The sequence below is a fragment of the Bombina bombina genome, chromosome 3, assembly GCF_027579735.1.
Source record: "Bombina bombina isolate aBomBom1 chromosome 3, aBomBom1.pri, whole genome shotgun sequence".
Classification (NCBI taxonomy): domain Eukaryota; kingdom Metazoa; phylum Chordata; class Amphibia; order Anura; family Bombinatoridae; genus Bombina; species Bombina bombina.
In genome coordinates this window covers 1072521962-1072536192 of record NC_069501.1, presented here as the reverse complement: position 1 = coordinate 1072536192, position 14231 = coordinate 1072521962, and the positions used below count along the sequence as shown (strand labels likewise).

At 37.2% G+C, this 14231-nt stretch overlaps 1 protein-coding gene across 1 annotated transcript in view; it reads right to left on the bottom strand.

Moving 5' to 3' along the window:
• Positions 1-14231, bottom strand: part of ASIC1 (acid sensing ion channel subunit 1) — a 537317-nt gene that overhangs the window by 135469 nt on the left and 387617 nt on the right. Inside the window, exons 4-6 of the mRNA XM_053708351.1 lie at positions 6360-6510; positions 5719-5846; positions 5108-5258 (exon numbers count right to left, since the gene is read on the bottom strand). Coding sequence (XP_053564326.1) covers positions 5108-5258; positions 5719-5846; positions 6360-6510 — 430 coding nt within the window. The remainder of the gene's footprint in view (positions 1-5107; positions 5259-5718; positions 5847-6359; positions 6511-14231) is intronic.

Sequence of the window (14231 nt, the reverse complement as noted above, 5' to 3'; positions counted from 1 at the left end):
AATTTTTTTTTTAGATTAAAAAAATTAAACTGTAATTACTCTAAAACTGAAGCATTCACTTTAAATATCTCCAATTTAGATTCCCAGGCATTAAAGCGACAGTTCCCTTTTGTTTGGTCCTCTACACGGCTTAAACATTTGGGGGTCTATCTATCGCACAATATCTCTACTATTATATCATCTAACTTTCACCCCCTATTATGTAAGTTTAAAGAATACTTTGTAAAATGGGACTCACCTAATATTTCCTGGTGGGGCAGGATAGCTGCTATTAAAATGAACCTTTTGCCAAAGCTGACATATCTTTTCCGGTGCCTTCCTCTCCCTATTCCTAAGAGCATAATTTCACAGTTTCAGAGACTGTGCAACAATTTCATTTGGAAGAGGAAACGTCCTAGAGTCGCGATGAAAATTATGTCATTTCCCTAATATAGCAGTCTATCATGAGGCATCCAGGTTAGCCCATATCACAGCCTGGGGTTTAGAGCCCCCTGAAAGTAGGTGTGCGGAAATTTAGCAGGCGTCTCTACTAAAGGGACTCAGCCTGCGAGATCTAATCTGGATCCCAAGACACTCCAGGAAACCAGAGTTAAGCTTAAATTACATCATAGCTTCTAACCTAAAGTTTTGGGATAGAATTCATCATAGTAGTGGAATTTCTCCACACCCCTCTCCGGCCCACTCTATCACAGGCTTACTGGGTGCCTTAGCAGATCCACATCCTTTGGAGTGGAGGGCACTTGAGATTCAGTCTGTAAGAGATTTGTTCTCGGATGAGGGCTTGCTCTCAGTTACTCTCTTCCAAAATAAATTTTCCCCTTCGCCCCTGATGAGCTTTGAGTTCTTTCGATTGCAAAACTTCTTGCGTTCTTGGGGCTTTACTCCAGGAGCCCTAAGATCCTGTACTCTGTGGGAAAAGCTTTGGGATGCAAGATACCTTGCCCCAAGAGTGTTCTCTCTTGCTTACTCTGCTCTTATACAGGCACCTACATACAACAAGTCTTTTTATATCACACATTGGGAGGGTGCTCTGCATTTTAATGCCCCTGAAGAGGCATGGAGGTCTGCAGCCTTACTAACTAAGAGTACGGTTCACAGTACTACCTATTTTGAACTCTACTTTAAGATCTTGACACAATGGCATTATACCCCCCTACGCTTATATCAGATCTCCAAAACAAACTCCCCCATGTGTTGGAGGGGATGTGGCAGAGTGGGGTCCCCGGCCCATATGTGGTGGGAGTGTCCCAAGATTCAGAGAATCTGGACTAGGGCATTCTATTATTGCACCAAACTAGGCTTAGTGGATTCTAACCGGCCAGCAGCAGCGCTGTTCCATTTATTCACTGACAAGATGCCTCGACATTTAAAATTACTGTGTGCATATATTTTTATGTCTGTTAAATTAAATATCGCTAAGGCATGGCTCCAATCTAAGGGCCCAAGATGGAGTCAGATTAAGTCCACAATGGCACATATTGAAATCATGGAATGCGCGGTTTTTGCAGCTAATAACAAAATCACGATCCACTGTCTATGTTGGGAAGCCTGGCGACAATGCCTAGAAGGGGAGGTCATCACATGCTAGAAATGCCTTCTACTTCATATATTGAGATTATTAGTGATATCACTTATGAGGGGTGAGTGTCGATCGCCGGTGGGTTCTCCTGCAGAGACCTAGTATTATAGCATCTTTTGGAATTAGTAGTGGGAAGTCATTTCCCCTCCCCTTTCCCTTCCTTTCCCTTTTTTTTTTTTTTTTTTTTCTTTTCTCCCCTCCTCTTTCCTTTCCTCCCCCTCTTTCCTTTTCTTGTACTATATGCTATGCATTTGTTGAGTTGCTCTATTTCTCGCTTGATATTAATTAATAACTCGACAATCTATTTCTTTATTATATAATATTGTTTTTCTTTTTGACTGTTCATGGACCGTTGTGTTATAAAACAAAAAATATGTGAGGTTTGTTTAGCCTTGGTACCCTTCGTATGATGACATACTATTGTTGTTACTATTCACTTGATGTTAGTGGTCACTGATCAATATGCTATAATCATGCTTCTGTATGACACTACGTCTTGCTGTTATGTAGCAGTTTCATCTGCATATTTACATGTATGTCTTTTTTTTTTCTTGTAAACCTCAATAAAAATTATTTAAAAAAAAAAAAAAAAAATTAAACTGCTGCTTCAGTATGATGCATGCGGCTCCTTAAGAAGGCCGGGCCCCCTGGCAAGGGCCGATTTGCCCGACTTGTCAGTCCGCCCCTGGGTCACACAATGCTCCTTTAAAAGGTGTATGTTAGCTCATGCTTGTAAACCCACCACACTGAGCAGGCATTTAACCCCTTGGCTGCTAGTAACATACAAATAAATCATTTTAGCTCTGGCTCCGAGTAACACATGTAAACTGAAGTGATTTGACCCCCCTTCATTTCTTTCCGATCCCTATTTGAAGGGGGTTGATGCATAGGAGGCCTTATACATTTAGTTAACAGAGGGCTAGATTACAAGTAGAGAGCAAAATTATCGCGCTCCCACAAACGGTCAAATTTGCGGACGCGCAATAATTAACCAGTCATTACAAGTGGCTGGTTATTGCTATTGCGAGCTTGCAAAAGCAATTAGCGCTCTGAAAATTAAGAGATCAGATCTCTGGTTGATTTTCTAAAAGTGCCCCAAATGCACTCAAAATAGAGGGCAATATAGACAGTTTTAAGGCTTTAAAGTTGGCAGGAGTGGGGTGTTAGAAAAAAAAACGGTGCCTTTACATTGCAGTCTAAGGGAACTGTGTGTTCCTGGTAAATATTTACGTATATGCTTATATACATATATATATTTATGTGTTATTATGTGTATATATGCATATTAACACATAAATAACACATAAATATATATGTATACATTTATATATATTGAAAAATGCTGCCCATCGCTGCGTGCGGTTCTGATGTTGTCTGTGACAGCATCAGAACTATGCATTGAGATTTACTTGTAATACTAGTGCACATTATCGTGTGCTGGCATTACAACGTGGAGCGCTAATTTAGTAATTTAGCCCAGAGTCTTTTAAAAAAAAAAAATGGACATTTAAAGTGTCCAGTATTTTTGTGAAGATTATACTGGACATCCTCCTAAAATACTGGACTGTTCAGTTGAATACTGGACACCTGGAAACCCTAGTTGTAACCATTCTTGAAAAAATTATACTGGCTATGTTTATTAGCACCCATTTGCATAATAAATTGTACAGCATAAGCATAAATGATCATTTGTTTGTATAAAAAAATAGATTCCACCATAACAGGGCCTATATTTCCATGGTCATTATTTTACAGTTTTTATTATATTGTATGCATTTCTTATTATCTGCATTGACCTTAATCTTAAAAATATTGGCAATGCCCATAAAATACCAGGTGAGTGGCAACCTTACATCTTATACTTCTCTTACCATTTCCATTTACTTATCCAAATGGATAAAGTGGTTTTTTTTTTGTAGCGAGTCCTATTCTTTGTAAATGCATAACATTAAAGGACCAGTCAACACATTAGATTTGCATAATCAACAAATGCAAGATAACAAGACAATGCAATAGCACTTAGTTTGAACTTCAAATGAGTAGTAGATTTTTTTATAACAAATTTCAAAGTTATGTATATTTCCACTCCCCTTGTACCATGTGATAGCAATCAGCCAATCACAAATGCATATACGTATAGTCTGTGAATTCTTGCACATGCTCAGTAGGATCTGGTGACTCAAAAATTGTAAATATAAAAGTCTGTGCACATTTTTTTTAATGGAAGTAAACTGGAAAGTTGTTTAAAATTACATGCTGTATCTGAATCATGAAAATTTAATTTAACCTGAGTGTCCCTTTAATAGAAATCATGATAGTACTAAACTGAGCACACATACATGGGTTTCTAAAAGACCATACCAGTGTAATCTAATTAAACACTTATTTTTGTTGGAGTTAAAGGGACACTCAGGTCAAATTAAATTTTAATGATTCAGATAGAGCATGCAATTATAAACAACTTTCCAATTTACATCCATTAAAAAAATGTGCACAGTCTTTTTATATTTACAATTTTTGAGTCACCAACTCCTACTGAGCATGTGTAAGAATTCACAGACTATACGTATATGCATTTGTGATTGACTGATTGCTGTCACATGGTACAGGGGGAGTGGAAATATACATAACTTTAACATTTGTTAGAAAAAAATCTAATACTTATTTGAAGTTCAGAGTAAGTGCTATTGCATTGTCTTGTTATCTTGCATTTGTTGATTTAGCAAATCTGCTGTATTGACTGGTCCTTTAAGTGTAAACCATATTTACATATCTAGAAATTACTTGTTTTAATCTCATATATAAAAAAGCAAACATTAAAAGATGTGAAAGTCAACATTCTACTTTCGTGGTTCAGAGAAAACAAACAATTTTAGTTGTGCTTTCAATTTACTTTTATTTTCAATTTTACTTTGTTCTTTTGGTAAACTTTGTTTTAAAGTATACCTAGGTAGGCTCAGGAACAGAAATGCACTATTGGACGCTAGCTGGTGATTTTCTGACTACACACATATGCTTCTTGTCATTGCCTCACCAGATTTGTTAAGGTAGGTCCCAGCAGTGCATTGATGCTCTGGGGCCTATCTATCAAGCTCCGAAAGGAGCTTGACGGCCCGTGTTTCTGGCGAGTTTTCAGACTCGCCAGAAACAGCAGTTATGAAGAAGCGGTCACAAAGACTGCTGCTCCATAACCCTGTCCACCTGCTCTGAGCAGGCGATCAGACTTCGCCACAATTCAACCCGATCGAGTACGATCAGGTTCATTGACACCCCGCGAGTCTGCAGGGGGCGGCGTTGCACCAGCAGCTCTTGTGAGCTGCTGTTGCAATGTTAAATGCGGAGAGCGTATTGCTCTCCGCATTCAGCGAGGTCTGTCGGACCTTATCCGCACTGTCGGATCAGGTCCGACAGACTTTGTTAAATAGAGGCCTAAGTCTCTTTATGTCCAGGATGTTGTTAAAAACAAAAAAATAATAGAAATCACATTTATATAAAGGAAGAACAGAGATGACTTAATGATATCAGTACCTGGCATATGTACCATGCGACAATTACAGTTTTCCACCAGATAACGTGTTTCACAGTCGATTCTACACGCAGAAATGCTGTATGTATCAAAGAACTCAGAGTCCATAGATCCAGATTTACAATCACCCCAAGGAGGGGGCAGATACGTAAGCTGAGAAAAAAAGGCGATAATTAACCTTCAGCAGATCGCTTGTATCTTATGAACAAAGCAAAGCCCTAATTCTACGCATTCTCAGGAAAGCTTGAAAATGTGCGGTCCCTGTAAATTACCATGTGTACCAATTAAGAGAGAATGTTTATTTTTTTTTTTTTTTTTTCATTTAAATCTTAGTAATTATGTTGACTACATACATTTTTAATGCTGAGATAATTTATAATAATTAAATGAGATTAGATTCTGTTTCATATATATTACATTTTCAGAAATGATATTAATACACAGATCCACTTTGTATTTGATGGCTTGTATTTGTTAATAGTCTAGACTGAAAAACATCTTTATATTTTATGCAAGTTTATTTCATTAGCAATTTTGCCATTTTACTTTCTGGTGCTTTTATAATTTAGATCAGTTTTTCTGTAAATAACTAACTGGGGCTCCCATTCCTTACCCGTTGCTCCTGGCAGGATACAAATGTTTGAAATCCAGGGGCCACACCAAACCCTAACTGGTCAATGAAAGGAGGTTCATCTTGGCTGTGAATTTGTACCTTGATTCCGGCCTCAAAAGATGTCTCATCTGCAGCACAGAAAATGTATGGTTAATGCTAGAAAAAGAGGTTGCAATTAGTTTAATGGGATATGGAAGTATAGTATATAATAGTATATAGAGAATTAAGAAAAACAATTCCAATATATTTCTATCATCAAAAGCATCTCTCACTGTCTCTATCATTTGTTGAAATTTGCCCTTTTTCATGAGAGCATACTGAGATAGGTTTAGGATTGTGTGTCTTGGCAACTGTTTAAACCCTTAACGACCAACGAACCCTGTACGTCCACGGTCCTTAAGGGTTTTACGTGGCAAAGCTATGCTAGACCTACGTTATTTCCAGTGTGTGTAAGTGTGAATCTGAATGACCGCTGACGTACAGGGTACATCGGTGGTCGTTAAGGTGTTAATATTCTTACAAACAATGTTGTAAAAACAGCTGCCATATAGAGCTCAGGTCACATGCATGCTCCTGAGCCTAATCACATGGTCTGCATCTGTCTTTCTGAAGATTATAGGTAACTACAAAAACCTGCTTACCTGTTTCTCCCCAAACTGGCAGATACTCATCTTGTTGGATGTCCAACATTAGTTCTAGTCCATTTCCTGTGCCTCCCTTTGTTGTAACTAGTAGAGGGCGTCCATTTTGCCCAGAGTTAAATGTGTAGCACTTCCCATATCTGGTAAACACCTGTGAGAAGAAGAGAAAGTTGCTAATCAGTACAGATGATTTGATGAAAGTAGAGTCCTACATTATCTACGACAATGATTGCATGAAAGGGACAATGTACTCAGGCAGGCAGCTTATAACAGTTCATTGTAATCAAAATTGCAGCAGGATAACCCTTTTAAATTGGCTTGGCTCACATTATCCAACGGTTGGTTTCTGCAGCTACCTCTTGCTTACTTTTTATATAGCCAATACTGCAGTACAGGTGTCAGTTTCAATAGGCAAAAGCCGCTATTACAAATTATGAAATAAAACTAAAGAAGCTGTTTGTAGAAAATGTAATAAACTCCAACAGGTAAAACAATTGAGAATGCATTAAGGGCTAGATTACGAGTGGAGCGGTAGTTTGCACTCCCTCTCACATGTTAACCTGATTGACTTTGCCTTTTTGCATGCGTCGGTTTGCAAGCATATTACATGTTGACAGTAAAATGTTTTTGCTTGCACGCTAACCCAACACACACAAAAAGCTAAAATTCGAGTATAGCAACTGACAGTGTTAATGTATTCCCCCATACACTTCAATAGAGCTAGAAAAGGGGAAAACAAAACTAACACCCTTACTCACGTGCAAACCTGATTGCATTTCTCAAGTGCGCTAAGACAACATGAAAATATGAATATGTCACATGTTCTTCATATATCAGAATGTTCTATTTATTTATAAATACATAAACACACACACATATATATATATGATGTTTTTTTGTAACAAATATGTCTATACCTATGTAGATAGATGATTAAATATATAGGTATAGATATATACAGATATATATAGAAATATCTTTTTAAAAATACATATTCAGCTATGTGAAGAACATTGGAATGTGAAATATTTACAGTAAATACATAGTTAAACACTTATTAAATATGAATATTGTATAAATATGCTTTTACATGTTTTCATATACTTGACTGCAATGCACTTATATATATATATATATATATATATATATATATATATATATATATATATACATATATATATTTATATATATACATTTATATGCATGTGTTTATATGTGTATATATGTCTGTAAATACATATATACACTAATAAAAACATAAATACATATGTATACACATATCAATATATATAATATATATATATATACACACACACACATATTTAGACGTGAATGTATGTATCTCCATGTTAAAGCGCTTTGCTTGCCTTTTTTTGAGACCTTATATATGCATTTTTTTTTAATAATTCTTAATAGATAGTGTTATTATGACTGTAGCTGTACTTTCAATTTTGTGATGTGTTTTGTGAAACTTTATTGTCATGCGTAACAGTTAACCAGATCTCTGAGGTTGCGATATTCCTACGTGTTAAATTCAATTGCGCCCATTTAATTAAATTGCCCCTTTTCACTTGCGCGCAACAGTTAGCACGTCACACGTAATCTAGCCCTAAATGGTAGAAGACTTTAAGTACAATGTCCCTTTAAGTGGTTATATTAGGGAAAAGAGTCTCTAAACTCATACTTTCTCATACATATGAAAGGAAGGGAGGAAAAGGGCGACTCCTAGTGAAAATCAGTACGGTATTTCTGAAGCAATTCACTACCCCAGTAGTACGGGTACTCACGTTTTTCCAAAGCACCGAAATGGTGCAAATGACACCTACTGGACTATTATGGTGGCCCAGTGAACATAACCCTTGGCATCCCTGATATGTGTGTTCCAACTGAACACTGGTGTGCGGCAGCGGTTAGGTCAAGCAAGGAGACTCAAAATCTTGCTTAGTAATATAAGGTAAAAATTATGTTTAAAAGATACAAAAAATACAAAGTACAATCATATAAAAACAAATGTACTAATTTGTTTTTATATGATTGTACTTTGTACTAATTTGCTTTTAAATGATTGTACTTTGTATTTTTTAAACATACATTTTACCTTATATAACTAAGCAAGATTTTGAGTCTCCTTGCTTGACCTAACCGCTGCCGCACACCAGTGTTCAGTTGGAACACACATATCTGGGATGCCAAGGGCTATGTACACTGGGCCACCATAATAGTCCAGTAGGTGTCATTTGCACCATTTCGGTGCTTTGGAAAAACGTAAGTACCCGTATTACTGGGGTAGTGAATTGTTTCAGAAATACCGTACTGATTTGCACTAGGAGTCGCCCTTTTCCTCCCTTCCGCTCATAGATTTTGGAATCCACCTCTGATTTTAGAAGGAGCCGCCTGTTACAGTGCACAGTTTGCTGGGACACTGCAAGTTCCCAGACCGCTCTCTTAGGCATTACCTCTGCCTTCATATATTGTGAGTATATTCATCTACACATGTTTTTTATCCAATTACCATATTGGCTACACTAGGAGGCGCCCTTCTTTTTCCCTTCTATCTTTCTCATACATATAATGTACAGCACATACGTTTCATATTCAAGGATAGCAATATCTTACTTTGAGCATAAACATTCCTAATTAAAGTTAATTGTTACTCACAGTGTGAAATAATTCATTCCTTAGTTTAGTATATGTTAAACTTCCATTTTATTGTACTTATGTTATAGGGGTTAGTTAGTGTTCCCTCTATGGCCACATTTTGTAAGTGGACCAGCAGTGAAACAGTTAATTAAAGCACCACGTCCTGCATTTAGCAAACACTACACAATGCAGACTGCAAGGTATGGTTCCCTTATTAACTGTTTCACTGCTGGGTTGCTCATAAAATGTGGCAGTAGAGGGAGCACTGTATAACCTTAGTCCCTTCAATGGTGAACCATTTACACAAGGGAGTGCCAGGTATCGCTAATCACTGCGTGAGAAACCAATCCAACCTACAGAGTTCAAATCAGGTCATTTATTGTATCACGTTGTCTAGGTTGAGTAAATGACTATAATCGATGTAGCCTTTAATTGTATCTGACCCAGAAAATATCAAATGTCCACAGCAGGTTCTGTAGACATTTGATTTTTTCATTGTGATTTTGGAGACCTGGCAGAGTCCCTGTTTACATCGGCACTCTTCACTCTGTGGACTGCTGTTATTTTATTGTTGTTTGGACTGTATCTGACCAAGGGAATTGCTAAGATCTGTAGCTAGAGCCCAAGTGCAAATTCAGCCCTCCTTGGATTCTCACTTGGTTTTTCTCAGAAATACATTTATATATATATATTGTTTTTATATAAATGGATGTTCCTATGCTGAAAAAATCTCTGTGGCTATGTTACTTAGAGAGCCGTGGAAGTTGTCCTTATCAGCCAATGAACAATCTGTCCCTAGGGTTGAATTGTTTGTAAACATACTCTGTTTTAATATCTTTTCAGACAGATTCTACTTAACATTTTTCATATGCAAAAAAACGAGAAGTAAAGTAATTTTGTATATAAGCATATCAGAAATTAAACATTACGTGGCAAATGATCTGTATAAAAGAAAACTTTTAAATCAAGAACAGGTCAGGGACAGAATTCATATATATTTTTTTTTTTTGCTGTGGTTAAATAGGGGCAGTTGTGTAGAATAGTGCAGGGTTAAATATATTTCACCATAATAAAGTTTGCTGAAAGCACTACAGCCTCTTTGGAGGGAACAGAACAAGCAAAATTTTCAGATCTATTTCAGCAACCAGGACAAAATAAAAAATGAATATATTTTGCAATATTATTTTCCTTCCTTAATTGCACATTTTATGGGGACTTAATGTTTGAGCTGAATGTGTACTTAAGTATATTGTCTATAATTACACATAATAGGATATGTTTTATAGCATGCAATTCTGCCCATAGGTGTCAGGTGTATGGTGACAAATTCACAGAAATATCCTAAAGCATTCACACTCATATTAGCTTTATTTAAATTAGATCCTTAGAGCTATATGGAAAAACACTTGGTTGCAGAATCTTCCAACAATGCACCATTCTGTAAACAATTTACTATCTACTAAGAGTTAGAAAGTATGCCTAATAATAATAATAATTCATTATATTTGTACAAAAAATAATCATCATCATCATAATTAATTTCTACTAGCTGAACCATATCTATATTCCAAACCAAATAAATTTACATTTCATTTTTTGGTGCAATAGATATATGCACACAGGGCCACCGCTAGAAATTTTGGGGCCCCTTACTAAACCATGAACCCCCTCCCTTGACCTGTTTAATTTTTGGCCAAGTGACTAAAATGTGTTCTCTATTCTTGAGTGTAGACAATAGTAACACACATACGCAGAAACATACACACTCAAAACCACACAGACACTCATAGAAACACTCACAGACACCCTCAGAAACAAACAGACACACTCACAGAAACATTCGCACATACTCACACAGACACCCACAGAAGCACATCCTCACAGAAAAGCTCACATAAACAAAGACACCCACAAAAACACCTACACACACCACACTTCCACTGACACCCACATGCACACCTTAAACACACAGACACCCACAAAAAAACACTCACGGAAATACACACACAAGCACAGACACCCAAAGAAACACACACACAATCACAGAAACACGCAGACACCCACAGAACTATAAACACAGGTACTGTACAGCAGAAACACACACAGACAGCAACAGAAGAACTCACGGAAACACACAAGCATAGATACCCACAGAAACACACACACACTCACACAGACACCAACAGAAACACATACTTACAGAAATATTCACACAGACACAAACTCACACAGACACCCTCAGAAACACATACACACTAACACAGATGCTCACAAACTTACACAGACACCACAGAAACACACACACACTCACACACTCACAGATGCTCACAAACTCACACAGATACCCACAGAAACAATCACATACAAACACCAACATAAACATTTATACACACATACACTCACACATTCACAAAAACACTCATATATACAAACACACACTCACACAGACACCCACAAAAACATGCCTGAATTAATTGGCAAGGTTTTAGAAAATAAAGATGATTCAAATGTAACAGAGCAACACAATGATAGAGTCTATTACACGTGCATATTCTAAAAAAACATTTTTCAGACTCACATTTTTTTTGGGGGGGGGGGGGGGCGGGTTTAACAGTTATAAATGTTTCATTGGCAATTATAATTAGTCAGTAACATCTTATATCTTCCCCTCATGGCCACAACACACTGATAGGCAACATAATACTTTCTGGAAGCCAAAGGTTTAATAAACAGTGCACACTCAGCATCTGGAAAAATTGTAGAGCTACTCTAACCTGAGATTTTTTTAATATTAACTACGACATGCATAGTTGTCAACATCTTAAAATAATTTCCAGCATAAAATATTAAATACTGTTATTATACAATCTGAACTATAAACTGCGGGAAACTCACAGGGGCCAGTTTACCAAATTATTTTATTTACCCCTTAACAATGGCTGCCATATCCTGTATATTGGCCATCCATAGTAATTCCAGGGCTGTGGGAACATGGGTCTTGCCAACATCAGCGAGCCCACACTATTTTTGCTGGCCTCACTGCTAAAGCACCTGATGTACAGATTGAAATTTATCTAAATCTAATTTTGATTTACAAATTTCGTAATTCCATGTTTCTTTGAATGTAAATACAAATTCAGAATACATAAAAACATTTTGGGCCAGAAAAAGAGTTGAGCGCTAAATATTGCTTCCTCGAAAGCAATATTTGTGCTCAACTGAGTAATACCAGCGTGCGCAAATGTGTGCTTTTATTACGAGTGAGGTGCAATGCGAATGCGACCTCGCATTTGCATTGCACGGAAGCATTGTGCTCATGAGAGCGCCCTTCCATAGGCTGCAATGGGAGCCTCGTTCTCAAGCCATGAGACGCCGCATGAGAACTAGCACAGAGAAGGGGGTAAGTTGCGCAGTGATGGCAGCAAATTGTAAATATATATGTATATGAATATATACATAAATATTTACAGGGAACACACAATTCTCATAGACCACAATATAAAGGCACTTTTCAAAGCTGTTTTTTCTAATAACCCAAACCCACCAACTTTAAACCTTCATAACTGCTTTTTGCAGTTATTTTATTAAAAAATAAAGATGCCACTATCTTTATTTTTCATAAAGTATATTACACTTGATTGGGGGCATTTGGTGGACATTTAATAAATTTACCAGAGAGTGCTAATTGCTCGCAGTAGCTATAACCAGCCACTTTTAATGCCTTGTTATTAATTGTACTCCCGCAAACGGACTAATTAGCCTGTTTGCGGGTGCGCAATAAATTAGTGCTCCACTTGTAATCTAGCCTTTTCAAGGGTAAGTATCTCATATTGTGTATTTTGGTGTTTCCAAACGCAGTCTTCAGGACCCTTAATCAGCTTACCCATAAACTGGTTATTTCACCTGTGCTCAAGTTAAGATATAGGAGCCTATTTATCAAACTCCGTATGGAGCTTGATGCCCTGTGTTTCAGCCTTCAGGCTCACCAGAAACACAAGTTATGAAGCAGTGGTCTAAAGACCGCTGCTCCATAACCTGTCCGCCTGCTCTGAGGCGGCGGACAGACATCGCTGGAAATCAACCCGATCCAATACGATCGGGTTGATTGACACCCCCCTGCTAGCGGTCAATCTGCCTGGGGTAGTATTGCACCAGCAGTTCACAAGAACTGCTGGTGCAATGATAAATGCAGAGAGCGTATGCTGTCGGCATTTATCGATGTGCAGCGAACATGATCCGCAATATTGGATCATGTCTGCTCGCACGTTCTTAAATAGGCCCTATAATGGATATCTGGCCTGTTAAAGACTTTGAGATAGTAATATAAAATGATAAATCGTATATATAAAAAAACCTCTGCAATTTACTTTCATTATTTATTTTGTCCCCTTTTCCTATAATTCCATTTTGAAATGGTGAACTTTTCAGTTCCTGTTAGAAATAGAAGTGCAGAACACTGTTATACTTTACAAAGCCGTTGGCTACGCACTAGGGATGGGCGAATGTGTTTATATTCCAATTCGAATGTTAGAACAAATGTTATTGTAGAAATTCGATTTACATAAACTAATGTTGATAAGAATGAATATTCTTAAAAATTCTATAATCGAATGCTATTTACAGTTTTCAAATGTCACTTTTGATTTGGAATGTTCATAATTAGATCAAATGTCCACTTTTGAAATTTCGTATATAACATTTGATTTAACAAATACTATTCAGAAGTTCAATAGTTCATATCGTAGGGAATTTAGTAAATTGATACATTATAGATACAAATATATTAATTTGAATGTTTCTATTTCAGATATTGCATAATTCGAATATTACATTTAAAGAGAGCATTAGAAACACTATCGCCTAGATTTAGAGTTCTGCGTTAGCCGTCAAAACCAGCGTTAAGGGGTCATAACGCTGCTTTTTACCGCCCGCTGGTATTTAGAGTCAGTCAGGAAAGGGTATAACGCTCACTTTCCAGCCGCAACTTTTCCATACCGCAGATCCCCTTACGCCAATTGCGTATCCTATCTTTTCAATGGGATCTTCCTAACGCTGGTATTTAGAGTCTTGGCTGAAGTGATCAGCCAATCCGATTGAACTTGAATCTGATTGGCTGATTCAATCAGCCAATCAGATTTTTCCTACCTTAATTCTGATTGGCTGATAGAATCCTATCAGCCAATCGGAATTCGAGGGACGCCATCTTGGATGACGTCATTTAAAGGAACCTTC